A 25,107-nucleotide genomic window follows, 5' to 3' on the forward strand; every position below is an offset into this window, starting at 1 on the left:
GTTATATATGTTCATGGGTTAAAAATTTTAGTCATGTCCTTTTTATTTCAACACAATAATATGGATAGTAGATAAAGTGATTGCAGGAAAAAGTGAATATATAAGGGAACAATAACATATGACACAGAAGTTCCACTCCTAAGTAGTTACATAAGAGAAATAAAAGCATGTGTTCACAAAAAGACTTGTGGAAGAATGTTTATAACAGCTTTATTCATTACAACCAGTAATTGTAACGAACCCAAATGTCCGTTAACAGGAGAATGGATAAACAATTTGTGGTTCATTCACACTACTCAGCAATAAATTAGAAAGCATGCACTACTGATACCAGGATTTATAAAGCTCAGCAATATTATGCTTTCTGAAAGAGAAGAGACACAAAAGAGTTCATGCCTTATGACTCTCTAGATGCTAATCTGTGGTGATAGAAATCAGAACAGTATTTGACTGGGGTTGGGGGGTGATTAGGAACTGGAAGTGAGCAGGGAAACTTTTTGAGGTAAAGTAAATGTCGTATAGCTTTATTGGGGCTTTGGGTCTATGGGTGTATATACATTTGTCAGAAGTTAAGATTTATCCAATTTGCTGTATATAGTTTACCTTAATAAACCATGAATGAGGAGAAAGTGAGTATATGAAACATTTCCTCAAATAACCAAATCACTGGCAGTACTAATCATGCTGTAGATCAGCGGTCCCCAACCTTTTTGGCCCCAGGGATCGGTTTTGTGAAAGACAGTTTTTCCACGGATGTAGGGGGTGCGGTTTAGGTGGCAATGCGAGTGATGGGGAGCTGAGCCTTACTGGTCCGTGGCTCGGGGGTTGGGGACCCCTGCCGTAGATGGTGATAGCCTAGTACAAACATTACCTGCATTTTTGTCCATCTTGTCCATTTGAAGTCATTTGATTGGGTTCAAAGGTGATTTTTAATCATCAGTGTAAACTGAAATATAGAATAAAGCATGTTCTGAGTGTTCTATTATCAGAACATGTTATAACGTTCGAGGATGTGAAAGAGTTGAAACAGGAGTTGGACTGTAACTTACAAATTAGTATTCTTTCATGAAGGTCCAGTGTAAGTGGACACCTACATGACAAATCAAATAGAACCCATTGCTGGAACATCTGTCAGACCATATGCTTTGGCCTCAGGTTCAGTGTAGAAACTAAAATGCTAATGACTCCATCCATCATTACAGAGCTTGGTGGGCATGCATCATTGGGTTGGACAGAGAAATTCAACAGTGGAGTTACTGAAAGCAGGGAATTGTGTGGGGAGATTTGGTGGCCCCGTTCATTTTGGTGAATTGAAATGAGGCTGTTTAATGTGTGACTGGTAATTCTATGCAGATTGCCATCAAAGCTGTGGCAGTTGGGCCAGTCTTTCAGTAATCTCCCCAGGTGCTGACACGGTGCCTCCTGAGTAGGCCTGCCAAAACAGGAAAGTCAGCCATCACTTTGCCCTTGGTGCTAATGTAGTGTGATACAGCTAGTTTCTCAGCCAAAGGAAATGTCGTTCCTTCTGGAGCAATAGATAATTAAGCAATACATTGAGAGTAAAATTAGTACAATTAGGTGCAGTTTGCTCTAAAAAACAACCAGAGAGAGGCTGACCTTTTGCAGTACCAACTGTTGCCAGCTGAGGGTCAATGAAAATGGTTGGTCTGAAACTTCTGGCCATTAAGTGTTTTATCTATCCAGGCAAATGTAATAGCCTTGTTCCTATACTACATGGGAACATCGTCATGTAGCATTGGAAATGAGAAGCATGATTTTTTTTAAAAAATGAATAATTTGAAAGTACAAAAATTGTATCTGGTGAAATATGTCACTACGATGTTTCAAATGCCAACTAGTCATTGCTCACAAAGCTCTTTTTGATGCTGCCATGCTATAGTATTTTCCTGTGTCTATTTATGCTGTCATATGAAGTGCCTGGAACCTTGTATCATGTTTAATTTCCACAAGATATTTTACTATCCCTGAAACTATTTCTTTTTGAGAAAAAAATATCTGGTAATTTTCCATTTATTATAATGAAGGAAAAATGTTGGAGGAAATTAATCTATGCCTAGAAACATGCAGTTTACAGTGGGCAATTCATCGAGAACTAATTTGAGAGGACTATTTCAAAGCCAAACTGATTAAACATTTAATATATGATCAGCTCACATTGGATACCATGGGGGTGGGGAGAGAAAGGAATGAGATAATGTGAAATTGTCCTAATGTCTAGACTTGGTGAAAGTTCTGACATTTTAGAGATTGGCCCTAAGAGTGGCTGACACATATCTGAAATACTAGAATAACAAAAGGCAGCATATAATTACGAGGACATTTGGTAAAGTAGAAGAAATGATGTCAGAATGGCTAAAGGTACATCATATAAATATATCTTGAGATTTGTGGGAGACTGGATAAGTTTCTTAAAATCTTAGAATATTGGGAATATACAGGAGGGATTTAGTTTTGTTTTTTTTATAGATAGTAAAGTACAATAATAACTAGTGGTTTGAAGCTATTTGGTGACAGATATAAGCTGATTATGAGGAAGACCTCTGTAATTGTAGGGCGGTTGAAACCTAGAATGAGCTACTGTAGCAGGTAGTAAAATTAGGGGAAGTGTCCAAGCATAAACTGGTTAAGTACTTGCTAGAGATGTAGAGGACATTTAAGCATGAGGCTGAATGCTTTTTTAAGATCCTTTCAGCTCTGAGAGATGCTTGTATAACCGAATAAGAAAAGATCATATGGAATCTAAGCCCAGTGCTTTTTCAGAGTTGAGAGAGAGCATCACAGACTGGAGTGTTTGGTGAAATCATTAAGGAAGATTTGATTGCGTCTTTGAAGGACATATAGGACTTGGATAAGCAAGGATTAAGTGGGCATGGTTATCACTGCGGTTTAGTGTATGTGTGTGCTGGTGGGGTAGGAACATCAAGAGAAGAATCTTCTGGAAGTGTAAGGTTCACAGTGGGAAGTAGAGGTAAATATAGTTTATGGCAGGGTTGGGACTAGGCCATGATGGAGACAAAAGCAAGAAAGAAGCTGCTGCTGGCAGTACAGACATCAAGTAGTGAAGGCCTAGGATTGGACAATGCCGGTGGATTTGGGAAAAATGTGAGGAGGGGAGGAGAGGGACCAATGAAAGAAGACACAGAGTTTGGATCTGGTTGGTACCAGGTGAAAGAATTTGGAAGAGTGAAATAATAAAGATCGCTTTTTAAATTTCCTCAAACGTTTATTTTTTACAGCCAGTCTGTGAATTTGTTTTCTCATTTTCTTTCTGGGAACTAATTTACCTGCCCGACACATTTGTTTACTTTTTTCCCCTTCTGCCTTGACAATTGCATATGAGTTTTCCTAAATAGGAGTGAAAAATGAGGAGACATTCCCATTCCTTTTGACTCTTTAGCCTTAAAAAATTTTTACCAAGACAGTTTGAAGCTTGTGGCCAAAGTAAAAACCTCTGGGTGTTCCTGATTTCACTTAGGAGAATTCATCTCTGGGAAGGCTGTTGGTGCTTCCAGCCTTGCCTTCTGTATCTTGTGGCTCACAGAACAGGACCCGTGTCAGAGAAGAGTATTAACCATGTCTGTTGTGCTTTCCTGACTCCTTGTAAACTGATAGATGAACACTAGCCTGCTACTTAATTCTAATTTTCTCTGTTTATCCTGTTTAAGCATTAGTGATTTTTTTTCTGTGTATATGCTGATTTACAATGAATTCTGCTCCACTTAAGAGACCATGTTCTATTTGGTAGCTAGTGGCTATCACTCTTATCAGTCCTGCTTTTCCTGAGGACCTTGTTTTTTTTTCGAGTTCATGGCATTATATTCTTCCTTCATGGCTTCATGTAAAGAATTATAATCATTGGTCTTGAAGTAAAATCACTGACCAAGTATCATGGATTGCAATGTTTATATTTTACCCTTGGCATTTTGGGTGTGTATTTATGTAACAATGAGCATCAGAAAGTTTAATCACATTTAATTTTTAGAATTTCCAAATGTTCCTGAGGTCATTTTGGTTGGCTTTGTGTGGCTTTCTACCATAAACAGTTCAGTGCCTTAAAGATACGATGCATTCTTTTCCTTCTTCAATAATTCATAAACTCTGAATTTGTTGTCTACAGATTACATAATTGACTATAAATGAATGATGTGTGGAATAGTCTTTATCTTCTTTATGTATCCCTGGAACATGACTCTAAAGGCCTGGCAGTCATAGAAGCCCAAGGACTTCTTCTTATCAATATATATAAATAACAATTTACTGCTTTTTCTGTACAAGAATAATGCACTCTCCTACTGTTCTCAGAGCTGCCCTTTCAGTGTGTTTTTCAGGTCATGTCAAGCACTTTACAACTTTCCACTGAGCTCCTGTGATCAGTGTTACAACATGGGGCTCTGGCAGTGGGCTGGGTTTCTTCTTTATGAAAAGCAGTCTGATTTAAAGATAGTATATTTATAAAATTCTTTTATTTTAAAATAAAACATAGAGAAAACCTCACAAAAATGAAAAACTATGACTCAATGAATTTTTATGATACCCACCACACAGGTCAAGAAAGGCTTTGCCAGCCATCGTAGAGGCTCTTTCCAAGTGGTCCATCCCAGACACAAATGAGCCATCTCTCTACAAAAAATAAGTTGTAGCCTACCCCTACAAATAATAATTATCATGACTTTCAGCCCTTGTATTTTTTTCCTGTTTTTTTTCCACTTACATATATTTAATCTCCTTAGATACTATAGATTAGTCTTGTCTATTTTAAAAAATATGTCTTTTAGAATCCCTTTAATCTGTGTGTTTGTCCTCTCTTGTGTTTGTCACAATTTATCTGTTGAGGAACCCAGGCCATTTGACTTGTAGTTTTCACACAGTCTGCATTTTACTGATTGCATACAAATGTCCTCTTCAGTCCAACATGTTCCTTTGAGTTTCCTGAAAATTGGCAGCCAGATCTAGAGTCAAGTTTGATCCTCTGGCAGTGCTAGAGGAGGTGCATGGTGTGATTACCAGAGGCACAAAATGTCTCCTATTTCTTTTTGTGATTCTGATACCAACTGATGCTTAATGCCTATATTCATTCCTGGTGGTTGTAAATTGTGATATTCTAATTTTATTATTTCTTTTGTATTTTGTTTAATTAATGAAGACACACTTATCATCATCTGGCTACCCAGTGACATAGTTCATTTTAGGAAAGGCGTGGTAACTTCTCAAATCTTTGCTTTAATTATTGGTTTTCAATATAATTAGTTGGTTCCTATCATCCTCCAAAGGTGACTGATTCTTTTTCCTCTTTTTTTTAATATCATGAACTTATGGATTTAGGCATATTTAATAGACTTCAATTCATTGCAATTAATACTATTTTTAAGACTCAAGTCATCCCAGGTTGGCTTCAGTGTCCATTTGATATAACTTCAGTAATCTTTGATAGCTTTCTTTTATTGCTATCTGATGTCAGTGTCATCTTGCACATTTTCTCTTTCAGACCTGGTGCCCTGTTTTACAGTTTTGAGAAATTATATTTCAGGACCATTATGTGAATGGCTGAGGGGTATTCATTGCTAGATCTTTTCAGTGAACAGAACTAAGAAAAATATACATATATATTTAAAGGTAAAATAACTGTTAGTTTATATTGTTATTTCAAATTCAAGCCTGAAGTTTTTCACTTAATGTTTTCTTTATTACAGTTTGTCAGTTACATCTTTTTTTCCACACTAATATTTTTGGTTCTCAATGACACAGAGAAAGAGACCATTAGAATATCCCATAATCACTCATTTTTAAATCTCATGTTATTTTGAATACTTGTACCCTATCTCCATTGTTAGCATAGAGCCATTGCATATTGTACTCTCTCCCATTTAGCCCTTATTTGGTGTTAGTTCTATGTGTAGCTATGTTTTTTAATGTTCATCATCAGTATGTATGTCATGTTTTCTTAGTAATTTTGGTTGTTTGAAACTTATTTTCTGGGAGATTCCACAGGAATAAGCTCATGTAAATAATACTCCCTGAGTTCTTGGATGTTGATAATAGTTTATATGTGCCCTTGGTTCTTAAGTCAATTTTGAAGGTTATAAAATCCTTCATTTGCATTTTCTTTCCTTGAGTAACTTAAATGTATTACTTCATTTTCTTGTGGCATAAAGCCTTGCTGTCAAAGTCTGATAATAAATTTTCTTTTCCTTATAAGTCTCCTACTTGCTTTTCTAGATAGTCAAAGGATTTTTTTCTATTTCTTTAAAGATTTTAGTTTTGTAAGAATCTATATCAAGCAAATACATGGTTACCCAGAACTTAAACTTCTGTAGGTATTTGATCAAGAATATCTATCTAATGGTGATATTTTGCATATCTCTATTACTACATCATGCTATGGACTAGCATTATCTTCTTTACCAATGACACTGGAGTTATTTGTACCTTTAAATCTAATCAGATTAGAGAACCAGTTCCAGAAAACCCAGCACCAAACCAAATCAGAAAACTCATCCCTAAAATTCTTTTCCTCCAGAACCATTTCTGGTAACAAAATCATCTCTGTTAGTCAGGGTTCAAACATGAAAAGCAGATCAGAAGGAGAGATGATAGACAGATAGATAGATAGATAGATAGACAGATAGATTTTTTTTTTCAAGAGATTTGTTGCAAGGAATTGGTTTATGTGATTGTGGAACCTGGCTGGGCAAGTCTGAAGTCTGTAGTCAAGCACTTTGAGAGGGCAGGCTGGAATATTCAGGCACAGGCTAAAGTTGCTCTTCACAGGTAGAATTTCTTCTGCTTCAGGAAAGCCTCCAATCCATTCTTAAGACTTCAACTGATTGAATCAAGTCCACCCAGATTATCTAGGCTATTCTCCCTTATTTAATGTCATTTGGGTATGGACTTTAATCCCATCTGCAAAATACCTTAGTAGAGACACCTAGGTTAGTGTTTTGATTGAATAACTGGGGACTGTAGCCTAGTCAAGTTGATACATTAAAAGACCATGACAGTTATCAAATATATTATTCACTTAGATATTGTTTTGATTATTATCTTCATAATATTGCTATTATCAGGATTTGCAGTTAGAACTTTTGCACAATTGTCTCACCTAATATTCTCAGCATCTCTGTTGAATAAGCTGTTACAAATTGATATCCTCATTTTTAGATGAAAAGGCAGAGATTTGAGAAGTAATGAGAAACTGTGAAGCTAATAAATAGTCATTGCAGGACTAGAACGTAGGTATCATCTCCCATAGTTCGGTCTACTTACTCTGCCCTCTTTGTGTGGCTCCTCGTATTGGTCACCTTGTCCTAATATTGCAAAGACACCTTCACTTCTTAGGTCAAAGTTCATTTTCTTGTTAATACCTGACAGTTTTTGTGAAACTTGGTTAATGATCCTGATTCTAGTAATTTGCTATCGCCAGCACATTTTTATCCTACTTTATATCAGAATTACAATATTTGCCTCCTCTTTCTTTTTCTGTGTCAAATATCATTTGCCTTGTTCAGTACTTTTATTGCTGTATAGTAAATATGTTGTGAACTTAGTATTGTAATTTTAGGGTAATTTCTCCTAGAGGAATGCTATTTTCTTATGGTTTAATCTATTGAAATCAGTATAATAATTTCTAACAGATATAAATGAGTGCTTTTCTCAAAATAGTAACAGTGTTTCTAATTTTAGAAATTTATAAATTTCTAAACCTTTAAGTTTGCCATGATCCTCTTTCATTTTTCTAAAATTCTTTGATTTAATTGTTCAATAATAATGATGATGATGATAGCTTTATCATACCTATGAGAAAGAAAAACATTTCATACGGTAGACAAGCCCCAGTAAGGAACCCTCGGGTCCTTGGAATTAATTTGGCTGGATTGTTGTATGAGTCACATCAATCTTACTTAATTATAGTGTGCAAATTTACAGACATTAGTTTTGGAAAAACAGCAAGTACAGACAAATTATATGCGGTCCTCTTAATATTATTCAATAGGAACTTAAATACCAAACATAGGAAAACAGTCTCTTTCCAGTTTCTCCAGCTCTAAGAGGATGGAGGAGACATGTATCATTATGTGCCCAGGAAAGGCAGTGAAAAATAAATAAAGCAATAAATGTAATTTAATTTTTTCTTCAAGTCAATAGAGTGAAATAATCTCTGCAAGTGTTCTAAGTGCTGCATTATTGAATTTAAAATTAAATTGGATTAATTCTATTCCTCAAACTTTGAAAAGAGAAGCTGAAATAAACTGTTCCATATTTTAACCATACCCTATCAGCTTTTAGGATTTCAAGTTGAAAGTAAGTAATAGAAAACCAAACGTATTACATCACTTAACAGGAAGTCCAGAAATAAGGGGGCTCTAAGAGGTGTTGACACCATTTTATTTTATTTCAATTTTAAATTTTTCTCAAGAGAACAAAGTAAGGGTTTATTAAGCGGTAGTACACTCTCAGGGGGAGAGTGGGCAGACTCAGGTGAGTAGCTGCCGACACCATTTTAGAGACACGATCAAGAACCTGATCCTGTCTTTCTCCTCAATGTGCCATCCTCAGCATTTTAGTCATGACATTGAGAAAAAGAAAAGAGGACCCACTGTGTTTTCTCTAGAAGTGAGGAAACCTTTCTGGGAATGACTTGGCTTATTCCTATTATTTCTCATTGGCCAGAATCACACCCATTTTTAGACCTGTCACCTTTTCATGGGAACAGGACCTCCATCATGTTTTCAACTAGTGTCTCAAGCTGAAATATCTTGATGCATAACCAAGGGATCTTGTAAAAATGCAGATTTTGATTCAGTAGATCTAGAGTGATCTCTAGACTTTGCATTTGTAACAATCTGACAGGTGATCCTAATGCTACAATTTATTATAGATATTGAGAATTAACCAATATTACCACTACACTACTTAATGCCAGGAACTGAATTTGTCAAATAAATACTGCATGCACCCTGCATGATGAAGCTTACTTAGTTTACTAGAGGAGTCATAATAGTAATTCCAGTGACTTGCCTAGAGTTACTTGGTAAGTGACGAGTCTCATCAACCTGTACTGGAGACAGAATAAATAAGAAAGCATGACAAGGATCTGGGGAGGAGGGGAGAGGAATGAAAAAACAAAGTGCTAGTTTATAATCCTTGGATCATATAATTTTATGGTTCATTTCTTAGTATTTCTCAGGGTTGGGGATTTTGAAATGGAGAATCACATAAAAGTCTCAAAGCAGGATAAAGAGCCCGGAACTGAAGAATATAAGGCAGAAAACTATGCAAACACTGCTGTGTAAGAGATAAATTTACCATTACTTCTTGTTTCCTTCTTCCATAGCCCTGCCTACTCTGCTAAATTGATAGCTTGTAGGCAGGCAAAGACCTATTATTTTGGATTATAAAAGAAAAAGTTATTATTTTTGACTTCTGAAATGTACATATCATGAATTGCTACTTTGAAATATAATGCCTTACTGAAGTAAATAAAGCAAATGAAGCAAATAAAGCAATGTCTAATATAGTAGATTACATTTTCTCATTGATACAATGCATTGATCAAGGCTCAACAACAAATAATCAACTCACTGGACAGTACCTATGATACAAATGAAACAAAAAGCAGCTTTGATTTATTTTAGAGGAAATACTACTGGATTTTGTGTCTTTAAACCTAGTTTTGAGTTTTAATCCTGCTACTAACAGGCTGTGTATCACATTTTTAATCTTTCTTAATTCTGATTTTATAATCTTTAAATGGAAATGACTATCACAGAAGGTTTGTAATAGAGAACAGTGACAGAACCAAAGTAATAGCTAATATAATATGAGGTACATGGAGATGCTTGTTAAATGATTTTTGAAGAAAAATCTGAATATTATGACTCTATAATTATTTTTATTGTTATTTTATTTGAAGAGATAAATAGCACCTAAGTGTACTATGCTCATTAATTATAGAGGCAATGTGTATCCTATATAAGCATATATAGTTATGTTAGTATAGTAATTACACAAATACAAACACAATGTAGTCAACTTGTGATCTCCTGATGGTCCTCAACATCTCTGAGTTCAGAAAGAGCTTGGCACAAATGATCTCTAGATGTCCTTGAGGTTCTGTATTTCTGCAGCTTCCTTTTATTAATTTTAATTAATGATTTTTATATTTTTTTATAAAAATTTATGAAAAACTAAGGAAGTTTTACATGACTTTTGTCTCTAAAAATATCAGCGAATTTAGTCCATTTTAACAAAGAACTTGAGTACCCACTAAATAATGATAACATACTACATATATGATGCTGTGGAAGAAAACATACAAAATTTGAAGCCCTACCTTCAGGATGATTTCAGTACACAAAAAGGTAAAAGGACATATATAGAATATATTGTAGAAGAGATTCAAGATAGAAACGCTGGTGATTACATTTTTATGATGATCCTTGAGTTTTTGAGACACTATTCATAGTAATTTCAGTAGGAATGGAAAATGAAGAGTATGTATAAGTTGATGAAATGTGAAGTTGAGGCAGAGAGGACGTTGTTAGATTTCATAGCTTGTGGCACTGTGGGCATCAACTAGGAATATCTAAGAGCTGTTGGTCTCCCTTGTTGGGTAATTCAGATTTTTCATGAGAGTAAATGACTGATTGCAGCAAAAGTCAGTAGTGGTCTTGTAATTGTTGCAAAGAAATAGTGTATATCCTGTATTGGCAGTGTATAACAATGGAAAGTTTTTAAAAATCCAGAATTCTTTCAGGCTAGTGAAAATCTCTGAAATGGCTGCTTATAAAAGTAAAGGGTCAGAAAGTAAGGTCTCACTGACAATGCAGAAGATTGAAAGAATAGGAAACAATGTCACGGGCAATTGTGATTCAGACTGAGAAAACTATCTTAGCATAGGGACAAGGTAGTAACGAAGGCTGTTGGGCATCACTGAGGCCAGAGTGAGTTTTGGGATCACTGAGAATATTCACAGAACTGTGGTGGAGAGGATAACCTGACCTGATAGATAACTGACTGGAAGGCTATTTGGGCAAGCTGGGAACTCTGGAAGTTGAGATGCTGTTGAGTGGGATAGTGAAAGAGTGGCCTGCAAGTGAGGAACCAGGATAAAGGGTAAGAAAGTAGAAGAAAATGTTCCCTCCTTTGAGAAAAGTTTGGAGGAAAGTGTTATTGTGAGATGAATGTCAATTAAGATGGAAAGATGAAATAATAATTATTCAGAGGGAAACATTAAGAGTACTTAGCAACTCTTCACAAGAGAAGATGGATTTTTGAAAAAGACATGGTGTTAAAAGACGTGAGTGTTGTGTGTGCACAAGCAAGATGATTTAGAAGTCAAGGTGTTGGCTGGTCTTGCCAAAGGAAGAACTGAGAAAGGTGATGGAAGATGGAGAGCACCACTGGAGGGGTAAATTAGGGGAGGATGAGGTGAGGGCATGTACCTGTCTAAACAGTGCTGAGTCATGGTCTGCCTTCCAGTTAGAAAGATGGTATCAAATGATACAATAATTGAAAAAAATGCTGTTTGAGATTCTCACGTGTAAATTTTTTGTTTGTTTGTTCATGTGGTTTATAGGGACAGAGAATTTAGGCTAGATTTTATGGATTTATATTTTAGGGCTTTTGAATATAAGCTGCTTTTTCTCTTTATTATTATCAGGTGAATGAGCAGGGGATCTTGGTGCAAAAATCATGGAGTATGTGGGTCAGGAAAGAAGAGTCAACAAAACAGTGAATGAGTGAAAAATTTTGACTTTAGTCAAAATTGGGACTTTTTTATCCTTTGGCATATATGCATATACAGACACATACACATATGTATAACATGATTTGCACATATATCATTTCAGATATGGAGAAGGGTGTTAAAGGTACAGTGGATTTTAGGATTTTAAAAACTATTAAAGTAATAGGGTGATTCCTTTATTATTTATCTGTTTAAAAAATGCAAAGTGTTTCAAACATAAAAAAACAATTATAAAAAAAGATAAATTGACCACTAACATACCCACCACTCTAATTTAATAGAAGTTGACATTTTTCATTTTTGTCTCCTATCTTAATTTTTGTTAAGAATTTTTTTTTTTTTTAAGATTTAAACATAGATTTCAGTGGAATGCAGGAGATGTTCAACTTTTTTATTTTTACCAGGACCCTACTGGTTTTAGTTTGCTTAGTTTAACTGCCACATTGAATTTTACTGAATGGATAAATCTCAGTTTATTTATCCACCACTCAGGAATATGTGGATCTTTCCCATACTTAACTATTACAAACGATTCTGAGTTCAACATTCTTGTACATATCTGTGTGATCACACATAGAAGAGTGATCCAAACATAGAAATGTAGAAGTGGAACTGTTGGGTCCTAAGTTTTATGCATCTTCAACTTTACTAGATAGTAACAAATTATTTTCTAAAATGACTGTAACCATTTACACTTCTAGTAATTTTACAGTTCTGTTTTCCATATCTAGTGATGAAATGATATTTCAAGTAGTGTGAAAGGGTACCAGGAATACTTAGCATTTTACCAACAAGAAGTTAGGATGAGGATCATGGCCAATTCTCTCTCATGGTTGTAGCTTTTCTTTGCCCTTTGTGCTATCTTTGACATAAAGAATTTTAAAATTTAGGTTGAGGATCTCTTTTCATGGTTATTAGACATACACATTTTCTCTTTTTATAGCCTGTCCATTTTTTGATAGGGTGGTTTGTCTTTTTTCTTGTTGAACTGTAGATGAATTTTACATAACCTGGCTATTTATCTTTTGATGATTATTTTCATGACAAATATCTTATTACAGTTTGTGGCTTGCTTTTTTCACTTTATTTATGATGTCTTTCAATATATAGAAGTTAGAAATTTTATTATAGTTGAAAATTTCAACCATTTCCTTTATGGTCTTGTGTGAGGCACCCTGATACTGTAAATATGTTTCTCCAATAGTTTATTTTAAAAGTTGACAGACATGCTTTTAACTTTTAGGTTCCTTTGATTATTTATTTTAAATGGTATAAATCGGCTGTCATTAATGCCAAAGAGATAAAAGTTTGCAAAGAGCACAGATTTTGGTTTGACTCTAAATTATTCATTAGTATTTTATAGTCACGATCGCATGCTACACATTTAGAATAGATGCATTGGGCATGGTCTCAGTCTCCTGAAGGGGACAAACCTATTAAGCACATGCAGTATAGTATAAGGGCGAAAAGAAGACTTTATATATATAGAGTCTGGCAGAAGGGAGGGGGCAGTGGATCATTTGCCAAAGAGCCATTAACTGTCCTGCTAATTCATATACTCTGGGCTAATAACAATTTTATGGAAAACTGAGATTACTATTATATAGTTTCAGCACTTCACCCCTTAAAGGATAGCGGTGTTTACTTACATACTTTTCCTGATTGAAAGACAATGGTAAAAAATTTGTGGGGCTACACAGATAATTTCCGCCTAATTTTAACAAACAAGAATAACTTATCACAGATGTTCATTGCCAAGATGCTTTAGATTTCTGGAAATGTTAAGAACCTGTTTTTTAAAGATTGGTTTCTGTTTACAGAGGCGAAATGGAGAAGATATACCAGTAGCCCAGACTAAGAACATCAATCACAGAAGATTTGCTGCTTCCTTTAGATTGCAAGAAGTGACAAAAACCGACCAGGATTTGTATCGCTGTGTAACTCAGTCAGAACGAGGTTCTGGTGTGTCCAATTTTGCTCAACTTATTGTAAGAGGTAAAGTAAAATTGCTTTCACTTCATGAAATGACATCACTTCATTAGAACAAATGCAACTTTTGTAGATATTTGGATCGATTTTTAAATCAAGTACTCTTCATCTCAAGTCACTATAAAACCATATCATTATAAAAGTTCTGAAAACGTCTTAAGGTCAAATTAAGACTGTAGTTGTATAGTTTGTCAGGCAAGTTTTCAACAAATGATTTCTATCGAAGGGAATCTATTTTTAAAAGCTCTAATAGGGCTAAACATATAAAATACTTTATTCTATATTGCCATCATCTAGTTTGCATTTTAACTTTAGATTGATTTTTCCTGTTTACAATAGTTCTCTAGGTACTTTAGTTTTTCAAAGCATTGTGGCAATTATGTCAAGGTCAAAGTTTCTATCCCTGTGTATACCTGTAAATTTTATCAGTATCAAAACCCAGTTGTGGATGTTCACTAATTCTGGCCCCCTATAGAATCTTAGAAAATTACACTTTCTAAGAGGTCCTCAGTATTCTGGGATACTAAGGCTACCAGAAGAATTGTGAGGGATTATGACATATCAGTACATATCTTTAGTGAATACTGGAAAAACGAGTACAAGTGCTCAATGTATATTACATTCATTGAAAATTGACTGAGTCCCTATATATTCCACTGTTCTAGATTGTGGAGATACAGTGGTTAGTAAAATACAAAGGCTCTGCTCATATATAGCTTAACACTGAGGTATATTAGGCACATCATATAGGAAGATGTTGAAAATGTAGTATCAAGTCATGGTATGTGTTATGAATAAAAATAAATACACAAAATGACAGGGATTGATATTGTAGTTAAGATTATCTGGAAGGCCTCTTTGAGAGCGTGACAACTGAGTTGAAACCTTAAAAAAATGACGATGTCAGCCATGTGAAAATTTAGAGGAAAAGCAGCTTTGTTGAACAGGCTATCATGCATCAATCGATTATGATACAAATGAAAATAATTATAAACCATGTAAGTCTCTTCAAGGAGAAGTTTGGCAGATTTTAACAAAAACATCTAAAGTGGACTGAGATTTGTCAGAGACATCAGGGAAGGCCTTTGTCAATGACTTTGTTTGAGATAGAATCTGAAAGTTGAGAAAAAGTTGCCCAGATGAGGGTTGTGGATGTGAGGGCAGGGGTAAGAAACAGAAGGACCAGAAAGCAGAGAGCAAGGCATGTGTCCATGCTTAGAGTCTGGAAGGAGAAAATGAGGTACATCCATATTCAAGTTAATATATTTTATAATGCTTGACATCAAATGTATTTTGATGTCATGTATTATTTCATTTTAAGATTTACTTGATTTTAATACTTTAACCTTTAATACTTTTAGAAGAAAATTGAAATTCAGACTATTTGATAATTGCCCAGAGCCACAAAGATCTAATAACTGGCTGAGCCAGCATTTAATTCCATGTTTCTTAACTCCTGGTGCCAGGCTCATTCCTTTCCACCACAGCTTTATCTCGCATTAACATTATTAAATAAGGCTATTAGCCACTTGTAATGCTTTTGTCACAAGAGATTCTGTAGCTCATCAAAAAAAAAAAAAAAAGTTTGGGCTTCCCTGGTGGCGCAGTGGTTGAGAGTCCGCCTGCCGATGCAGAGGACACGCGTTTGTGCCCCGGTCTGGGAATATCCCACATGCCACGGAGCGGCTGGGCCTGTGAGCCATGGCCGCTGAGCCTGTGCGTCCGGAGCCTGTGCTGTGCAACGGGAGAGGCCACAACAGTGAGAGGCCCGCGTACCGCAAAAAAAAAAAAAAGTTTATCTTTGTAAATTGGATAGGACTCTATTATAAATAGAACTTCTCTCATGGCTCCTGAGTTAGCTTATATCACCTGCTTAAGTTCATGAACTCATAGCCCCAATTCATTGACAAATAAGAAAATATGATAATATTTAACTCTAGTGTTTAGATAGAGAGGTAGTTTAACTTATGTTCATATATGTTTGTATATTCATCTTTGGTGAGCCCTGTTGCTGCATCTTTCTCACCTGAGCCTGAAGGTACTTTTGAAAAGCCTGAAAGTGTCCTTGGGTAATCTTCAGAGTGATTAAGATGCTATGGATACAGGAAGGTGGGTGTATTCTTGAGTCATCATGCTCACTGTATCTTCACGGTACTTGTATGTGCATGCATGATGTGCAGCCCCTGAAGGAGATGGTGGCTTTTAATAGTGAAGCTAGAGTGCTTTTGAATAACTTACAGTTATATACTTATATCAATATAGATATAGGTACATAGATACAAAAATTTTTGAGGGAGTGGCCCCCGATGTATTCAACAATTCATAGAAGGCAGAGTTGAAGCTTTTATCTTGGTGTTCTCTTTAAAGATAAATTTCCTTCTTTCAGATAGCCATTTAATGCCAGTTTATTTATTTTTATTTTTTTATTAATATTATTTTTTGCAGTACGCGGGCCCTCACTCTTGTGGCCTCTCCCGTTGCGGAGCACAGGCTCCGGACACGCAGGCTCAGCGGCCATGGCTCACGGGCCTAGCCGCTCCACGGCATGTGGGATCTTCCCAGACCGGGGCACGAACCCGTGTCCCCTGCATCGGCAGGCGGACTCTCAACCACTGCGCCACCAGGGAAGCCCAATGCCTGTTTATTTTAAAAGAGATTGATTTTGGATTACTAGATTTCTCTTGTTTACCTGATCTGAAAAGTAGATTTTATCAAAGCTTGGTGTTCTTTACTTGGAGAAACTCCATTATGGCTATTCTAGGAGTGTCGCTTGTGGAGTGAATAATTATTTCAGTAAGATTTATAAAAGGACACTCCTTGAGTTTCATAGAAAGTTTTGGCTGTTTTTCTTTCCCTTTTTAAACTTTTTTTTATTTTTTAAGAAAGTCCTGGCATTTAAACTATATTTTGTTTTATTTTATTTATTTATTTTTTTAATTATTTTTTTGTGGTACGTGGGCCTCTCACTGTTGTGGCCTCTCCCATTGCGGAGCACAGGCTCCGGACGCGCAGGCTTAACGGCCATGGCTCACTGGCCCAGCCGCTCCGCAGCATGTGGGATCTTCCCGGACCGGAGCACGAACCCGTGTCCCCTGCATCGGCAGGCGGACTCTCAACCACTGCGCCACCAGGGAAGCCCTTAACCTATATTTTGTTTTAGATTTTATATTGTACCTGTTGGTTTAAGATATGATGGCACTTTAAATGTACTGTCCAGAGTGTGTTAACATTTTAGAAATGTATTTTGATGGTTTTGGCAGTTTTCTTTTTCTTTTCAACATATTTTAGTTTGTTATGTATCTAATACTTACAGGTGATACTCTGCTTGGTGTTTTATTTGAAAACTAATATAAAGCAATACATTTTCTTGTTTGTCCAGATAACTACCGAATAAATATTGCTAACCACAAAACACACCCTTCAGGGTCAGCTCTCCTGGTGTTGAAATAGTGCTGAGAATTAACTATGGTGACAGGTCTTGTCTCTCATTGGCACTTTCAAAGCTGACATCCTGTTACATGCATACAAAAGATGGTAATTTTAAAGGAAATTTTTGGGGCAGTGATATGAATAGTCCTTAATAAGATCTGGCATAGTATTGCCTGTTGTCAAAGATGACCCAAGGGTAAGAGTTTATTAGTGCATTTTCTCCTAAACTGAAAGTGACAGGGCATGCTTAAGGCTTTTTGGTTGCTGTTTGTTACAAATGAAAATTTCACTGCAAAATTCTCATGTTGAAGAGTATTGATCCCTGTTCTCCCACAGCCAGAGGAAGAAAAAATAAAGTATGCTTAAACAGAATGTACTTTATCACGACTTTAGGTTTGCTTCCAGATCGTTCTGAGTAATGATAACGTTTTGTTTGTGAAAGCCAATCTTTATTGACAAAGAAGTTTTTACAGAGATGAGATGAAGAGCAGATGTTTTGCTCCATGTTTCTACAAAATGGAAGTGTAAAAAATGTGAAATAGTTGAAATGATGTTTACAAGCTTCAGACTAAAAGCACCACCTTTGTAGTCTAAATTATGTTATAGATTCACAATCTTGATCTCATTTGCAGCCTTCTCCTTTCTTTTCTACCTGGCTGAATCAAAGACCCAACTAAATTTCTAGCCAACTGACCCACAATGAACTATAAAATTTTGATAACTGACACTCAATTTCCATTCCCATTTGTTAGCTGTGCTTTTTTTTATTATTTTTATCTGTGAAAATCCAATTACATTTTTGAGGTTCTTTAATGTGAAAAGCATAGCATTTTGTTTGTCTTTGTTGTTGGTTGGACTTTAAAATTTTAGTGGCAACTATTAGCCATTATCAAAATTCTCTAGACATACATATTCTGTTAATATTTTTATCTATTCCTAATGAATACCACTGACCTCTAGCTGTAAAGTGAGGTGAATGTCAACACATGTACCAGTGTAGGTGGCCTGTAAAACAAATTTTGGTGTTTAAAATCATGAGGACTTTGGATTCTTGTTGGTACTTCCCTTTGTAAGACAATACAAATTAATGTAAAAAATAAAAATGTATTTGCTGACTTTTATAACTAGAAGGTGCAGAGATAGGCTTTAGGGTTGGTTCATTTAGTCAGGAAGGATCCAGGTTCTTTCCGGTTCTTCACTCTGCAGTTCATAGTTTTGGTTTTTATCCTAAGCCAGTGTCTCTTCATGGTCATAGGATAGCCATATGGCTACATACTTCTTTGGTCTCATCCACTTGGGGATAGAGAGGTTACGACCTCTCACAGGTATCAAAAATTGCATGGCTGCATATAGAGAGACAACTGGAATGGCCAGTAGAGAACTTCTGTAAGTGGGACTACAGAGCATAACAATGCTATTCAAAGGCAGTCATTAATTCTATTCAGGTAAAATAGGAATTGAGGAAATTTTTCAAAAGAAGGTACAACTTTACCTTGAAGGACATGCAGAGTTCGGAACTTGGTAATGTGGGAGAAGGGTGTAGTTTATGTTCCATTAGAGTATGTCTAGTTCATCTTTGCTTGCTAGAGCACCTAGCACATTTTTTTACACAAAGACGATAAATAAAATGTAGTTGAAGTCAGAGCGTGGGGCTGACCCAAAAAGATACAGGGAATGGGGCTTCCCTGGTGGCGCAGTGGTTGAGAGTTCACCTGCCGATGCAGGGGACATGGGTTCGTGCCCCAGTCCGGGAAGATCCCACATGCCCCGGGGCGGCTGGGCCCGTGAGCCATGGCCGCTGAGCCTGTGCGTCCGGAGCCTGTGTTCCGCAGCGGGAGAGGCCACAGCAGTGAGAGGCCCGCGTACCGCAAAAAAAAAAAAAAAAGATACATGGAATGGGTGATGAACCGCATTCCCCCCTTACCTACAGATGGAGGGAAGATTGCTGGCATACAGGAAAAGATGATGGCAGTTGTTTTTTGTAGGGTCTGAACCTGTCGCTTTCCTTCTCATATGAACTAGGGAGGGTGACTTTTTGTTTAGCATGAATTTTCTTCTCACTTGAAAAACAACCTTGATTTAACTAATATGTTGTATTCTATTTTTTGTGTGTGTATATCAGTTAAAAATCAGATCTGACTGTCTCATTTTAGTATTTTTATATTAGAAGCACAGACATTTGGGAAGTGGAAAACATGACATATTAATACTTTTGTTAGTTGGTGGTGAAAAGCCATGGAATTTCTAGCTTGAGTCCTTCAGCATTCTGCTTAATACCACACACTATTGATTTTTAACTAGTTTTCATAGCACAGCTGCCAGACTCTTGAATTCATATAAAGGTCCTTTTTCTTAATGGTGACTTGAAGACCCCTTTTCTTTGCTTCCATTGTGAAAACTAGTCAACTTGACAGGAAATTTAGAGTTACCTTGGAGAATTCAATTTAAACATTTATGTTTTACAAAATCTGAACTATAATAAAAGTCTAAGAATGCATGGATAAACCACATACAAATTTCCCCCAACTGCCCCTACGTAGCTAGGAAAGCACCTGCAGTCAGTCAGGGGATACCAAATGTTTCAAATATGAAGGAGATCCCAAATGTTGCATATCTAAAAATGTTACATTGCTACCCTCGAGTATGATAAAAGGAACATTTGGAGTCTCCTCTCATCCATAGTAGCTACTTGTAATTCAGGTGGTTCAATGTACAAGATGTCTGGTACATTTTTAAATTCTAAATGAGCAAAAGGATACTGGAGGTCCTTATTTCAGATAGTATATTATTACTGAAGCTCTGTTCTATCCACTTTTTTTTTTTTTTTTTTTTTTTTTCTCTTTTTGCGGTATGTGGGCCTCTCACTGTTGTGGCCTCTCCCGTTGCGGAGCACAGGCTCCGGATGCGCAGGCCCAGCGGCCATGGCTCACGGGCCCAGCCGCTCCGCGGCATATGGGATCCTCCCAGACCGGGGCACGAACCCGTATCCCCTGCATCGGCAGGCGGACTCTTAACCACTGCGCCACCAGGGAGGCCCTGTTCTATCCACTTTTGTGTACCATTATTACAAATACTTTTTGCTATTAATTTTCTCCTCCTCCGAGTTTCCTTTTGCTACTTGATGAAAATGGTAGAGTGTAGCACTTGTCTTGCCTGAGTGGTTATTTTCATGCTATTTATTTTCTTGTTTGTTTTAAAAATGAAAATGCAATAAGAGTTCTTTCCCAAAGGATTTCTGAGTGTATTTGCATTGGTGAGTCACGCGTAGAGCTCTACCTAATGTTTAGCAGTTGAGTTGCTGTTCACTGTTTTTGTTGGAGTGTGTCTTTGGGGATTTTGCTTTTGTTGAAGCTTTCTTCTTAAGAATTTGAGAAAGATCAAAGAGGAAGCAGAATGATTTGCATGCCAAATAATTCTTTCTGTTGAACTCTAGGGAATTTGATTTCAGAGCACTATATTTTCCTTCTGAGCCTCTTAATTCTGTTCTCTTGGGGTCTGTGATAAATGTAATTTGCGTTCGTTTGTTCTAAAGGATATATATCAACTTCCCAGACCAACAGTTTGGGACTAACTAATTTATATTCCCCTCCCTGCTCATTCTTTTTCTTTCTCTTACCTATCCCAAACCAAAAAGGAAGCAATGAAGTCAATTTGTAACTTCATTGAAAAATCAGCTAGCAGTTTTTATTGAGTATTTAAAATGGTAAGTAATAGGCACCAGGAAATTACAAAGAAACCTCAGACATAGTTTCAGCTCTCAAGCAATTTATAATTTAATTACTTGTATAGGAAAATGTAGAATTCTTGAATATTTTGACAGAGTTTTGACTTTGATTTGGGTCACATTTTTAATTCCATAGGGGGGAAAAATAAGATCCCCTAACACATAGAAAATATACCAATGGGTATTTACCAAATTTATTAAGAACTATTTTGGTAAATAATGTTGTACTATAGAGTCTTATACCATTATAACCAGAAGCTCTTTAGCTGACAGATTGAAATCAGTCATCAAGGCAGAGAGATAATTCATAGTGTTCAGTGGTACAATGTGTATAGATGGTGGTATAAGTATTGTGGTGGGACATGACTTGAGTTTCTTCCACTTTCCCACCACTTCATCTTCTTAGAGAGTTAATAATAGCAGGCTTCCCAACCAGTGTATGACTGACAGGTGAATTTCAGTGTTTAGCTTTTTGTAGTTAACATAAACTATTTGCCAGTTAGATGTTCACATCTTTTTAAAAGCTAGCTAATACACATTCTGCTTACTAATAAAATGGCATCAGGAACTTGACTTACTAAGTACAAACTAGGAAATACACAGAAACAGAAAACACTCATGAAATGTTAGGTAGAAGTTAAATATTAGGTAAATCAGTCAAAACCAACTTGTTCAACAAAGTCTATCATATTACCGTAGAAAGCACTTTTCTTTCCAGCTGGGTTAATATAAATCATGTTATTTCCTTTTCTGAGAAACATTTAGTCTAGTAAGAAATAAAAACAATTGTAAGGTCAACACAAATAAGTACAGATAAACATTTATATTTTGTTAGTCCTCAGCATGGATTTTATTTAGTTCATAGTTACTAGTTTTTATAAAAAAGAAAAAAAAATTGTACCATTTTAGTGTTAACAGTGAGGATTTGGAGACTAAGGACTGGACAGAGGTTAAATAATTTTGGGAGTGTATGTGCAGCTTTTCTCAGTACATAAATCCATAAGAACCTCTCCTTATACTGCTTTCTCTTAGCTCTGATGTTTGTTTTTAGAGAAGTGGCCTACAGAGGTGGTCTCATCTCTTATGGGCTATAGGGACAGGATTACATTTAACTTTAAGATATAATTTGGAAGATAACTTTGTTTTGCTCTCCATTTCCTGCTTTCTGACCCCTAAACCAAGAACATATTTTGTTGTCTTTTCTGCAGTGTTGTGCAATTCGAAATCAGATTTAGTTACGATGGCATAGAATTTGTTCTTGTGTTAAGGCAACAAAGAAACTGCAAATGAATGAACCTGTACGCTTGTTAGAAAGAAATTTTACCCACATGGTTACTTACATCTTCCTAATTGCCACTAGCATTTTCTGTCATCTTCATATGCATATGGAAGAAACCACTGCTATTCTCATCTTACCAGGTTACTCCCTCCAGTGACTTTCCTTCACATTAAGGAAAAAGAAAAATTACAGCACTTTACTGGTCCAAAAGGCTTTAAATGAAATATGCCCTGGGTACCACTCAAAATTTATTTCCTATCACTCACTTCCTTCCTTAATCCACAGCAAGCATACTGACTCTTCCAAGCATACTCCTGCGTTAAGGCTGTTACACTTGCTGTTCCTCCACCTGAACTTTCTTCATTCCCTCAAATACCTGTATACTTTCACATTCTTATCTCATTCACGTTTCTCTCATTTCTTCCCAAAATACCTAAAGGCCAAATGATAGTTATTTTCTAGTACAGAAGAAAATTCATTGATTTTGTTTTACAATTTTTTTCTCCAGAGTTATTTAGCTCTAACTTTTCAAAAGATCTTTGTGTAATGCCTGCCATTACTATGTGCAGAACAAATATTTGCACAAGACAGTGGTCTCAAATACACTCACATTGTTGGGTGAAATACAGCAGCTAGAAATATGAATGTTATTTGACTGCTTCTTTAATTTTCCAAATTTTATTACATATCCTTTGGGCGCTCAGCACCTTCTTTACCTTTAATGCCATTGCTTTTATCCATATCACCATCTTATTTCTACTGTACTTTTAACTTTTTTTAAATTAAGAAAAATTTTTGTGCCGTTACTTTATTTCTTTATTTTTTATTGAAGTATAATTGATTAATAATATTATATTAGTTTCAGGTGTACAACATAGTGATTAAATATTTTTATAGATTATACTCCATTTAAAGTTATTACAAAATAATGGCTATATTTCCCTGTGCAGTACAATATATCCTTGTTGCTTATTTATTTTATACATAGTAGTTTGTATCTCTTAATCCCATACCCCTATCTTTCCCTCTTCCCACTCCCCACTGGTAACCACTAGTTTATTCTCTATATCTGTGAGCTTTTTACTTCACTAAAAGTGCTCACTGGTCTCCCCACATCAGCACTTGCCTCCTCCAGGTCAGTCTTCACACAATAGTAGACAGACTGACTATATCACACAAAGTAAGTCAGTGTGTGCTCTTCCCATTCTCATGGCTTCTTGTTCATGCAGTATCAATCCCAGATGTCTCATCGCAATCTCTAAGGCCCATCATCATCTGGCTCTGTCCACCTCTCCAGTCCAGATTCTCCTTTGCTCACCAAACTCTAGCAACACTGGCTTTCTTTCACTTGCTTTAATGTGCTATGCTGTCTTCAACCTTAGGGCCTAGGTGTTTTCTGTCTGCAGTGCATCTTCACAAGTCTTCAATATATTACTGCATTCCTAGCATCTGTCTCCACCACTAGATTGACTAAGTCAAGGACCCTTGCTTTTTGCTTGTTTACTATTGTATTTCTATAGCCAGCACCATGGCCAATACCCAGCAGATATAATCAAATAATTTTTAAAGAAACGAAATATAGCATAGATTGTAAAGTGCCATATGAATGACATGGTCTTCATGTGTAGAAGAGAGGAGGACAGCCTCATCCTTGACTTTAGTGGTCAGGGAATGAGCTGAGGAAGAGGCAGTGTTTCATCTTACCATTGATGGATGGGTAGGATTTGGATAGTTGAAAATAAGTAAGGGCATTTCAAGCAGAGGGTGTTACATAGGAAAACATATGCTCTTGGCAAGTAGTATTAAATATGGACCATAACACAGTGTTTTCCAGGGAAGAAGTCTGATATGCGCCTGAAAGTGTACTTTGAGGCCTAACTGTGGAGCAATTTGAATGCCAGACTAAGGAATATAAATTATTATGTCATTTGATCTGAGAACTTTTGGGAGTTTTGCGGTAGGTTACTCATGTATTCATAAATGTCTCAGAGAACAAGGATGAGAGCTGATTTGGAGAATGATGAGTTTGCAGGGAGTAAGTTTAGGGGGCTCTAAAAATCTTAAAAACTTGAGATGGTAAGGCATCCTTGAGGGGGACTGTGATGGAAAGGCAAGTCAAGGTTGAGAGATAATGGTGGAGATATTGTTAAGAACATTGTGAAATGATGGGAAAGAATAGTCAGCCTGGGATACTAGGCAAAATATGGTATTATGGACAAAAATTTGGAAGGCCTGTAGAAGAACTTATTTGAGAGCATAGATGGTAATTTTAGTTGTAAACTCTTGATTGGGGTACTGGAGAGACAGGTTTTAAATCTTTAGGCATGTGGGAAAGACTTCAACTAGTTGAAGGTTATTAAACGGGGATTCAACACAAGATAAATTAAACAATAGATGGTGTATAGAAATTCTTTGTATTTTGTAAGCTTCCATTTCATTGTCTTTAGCCAATATCATTAGAATTTTTCATGTTGTTAAACTTAGGATGAAAGCAGATATATGCTGTTAAATGGAAAATTTAGAAAGAGAACCCTGACATGGTTAAATATAATGTCTGACTCTATTTCTGACATTATTCATATATAAAAACACATGTGAGATATATCATGTGTAAACACTTTTTCCCCTGCTGCTTCATGTAGATTCCTGGTTGGATTTGAGACTATCTGTTAAGTGGAAATCTTTTTCCTGTTCTCTGTAAAAACTTTTTACTTCATAGAAACAAAGCAAGCTCTCTAAAGACTTCACTTTCTCTGCTCTTCAGAATTTGAGTGCCCCAGATAATAATGCTCCTAGACATGTCTTTTTCTTACATCAATTTTTTAAAGAATTGGAAGGGGGGAGGTTTTCTTTCTAAGACTTTTGGCCAACAGCATTTCTCAATCCTCAAAGAATGTCATTCACTGCAGCGGGTCATTT

At 36.1% G+C, this 25,107-nt stretch overlaps 1 protein-coding gene across 4 annotated transcripts in view; it reads left to right on the forward strand.

Annotated features, from left to right (window-relative positions):
- Nucleotides 1–25,107, forward strand: part of PTPRK (protein tyrosine phosphatase receptor type K) — a 584,222-nt gene that overhangs the window by 310,324 nt on the left and 248,791 nt on the right. For all 4 annotated transcript variants that reach the window (XM_060115422.1, XM_060115424.1, XM_060115423.1 and 1 more), the window contains exon 6: nt 13,588–13,762. In XM_060115422.1, coding sequence (XP_059971405.1) covers nt 13,588–13,762 — 175 coding nt within the window. The remainder of the gene's footprint in view (nt 1–13,587; nt 13,763–25,107) is intronic.

The sequence above is a fragment of the Mesoplodon densirostris genome, chromosome 12, assembly GCF_025265405.1.
Source record: "Mesoplodon densirostris isolate mMesDen1 chromosome 12, mMesDen1 primary haplotype, whole genome shotgun sequence".
In the NCBI taxonomy this organism is placed as follows: domain Eukaryota; kingdom Metazoa; phylum Chordata; class Mammalia; order Artiodactyla; family Ziphiidae; genus Mesoplodon; species Mesoplodon densirostris.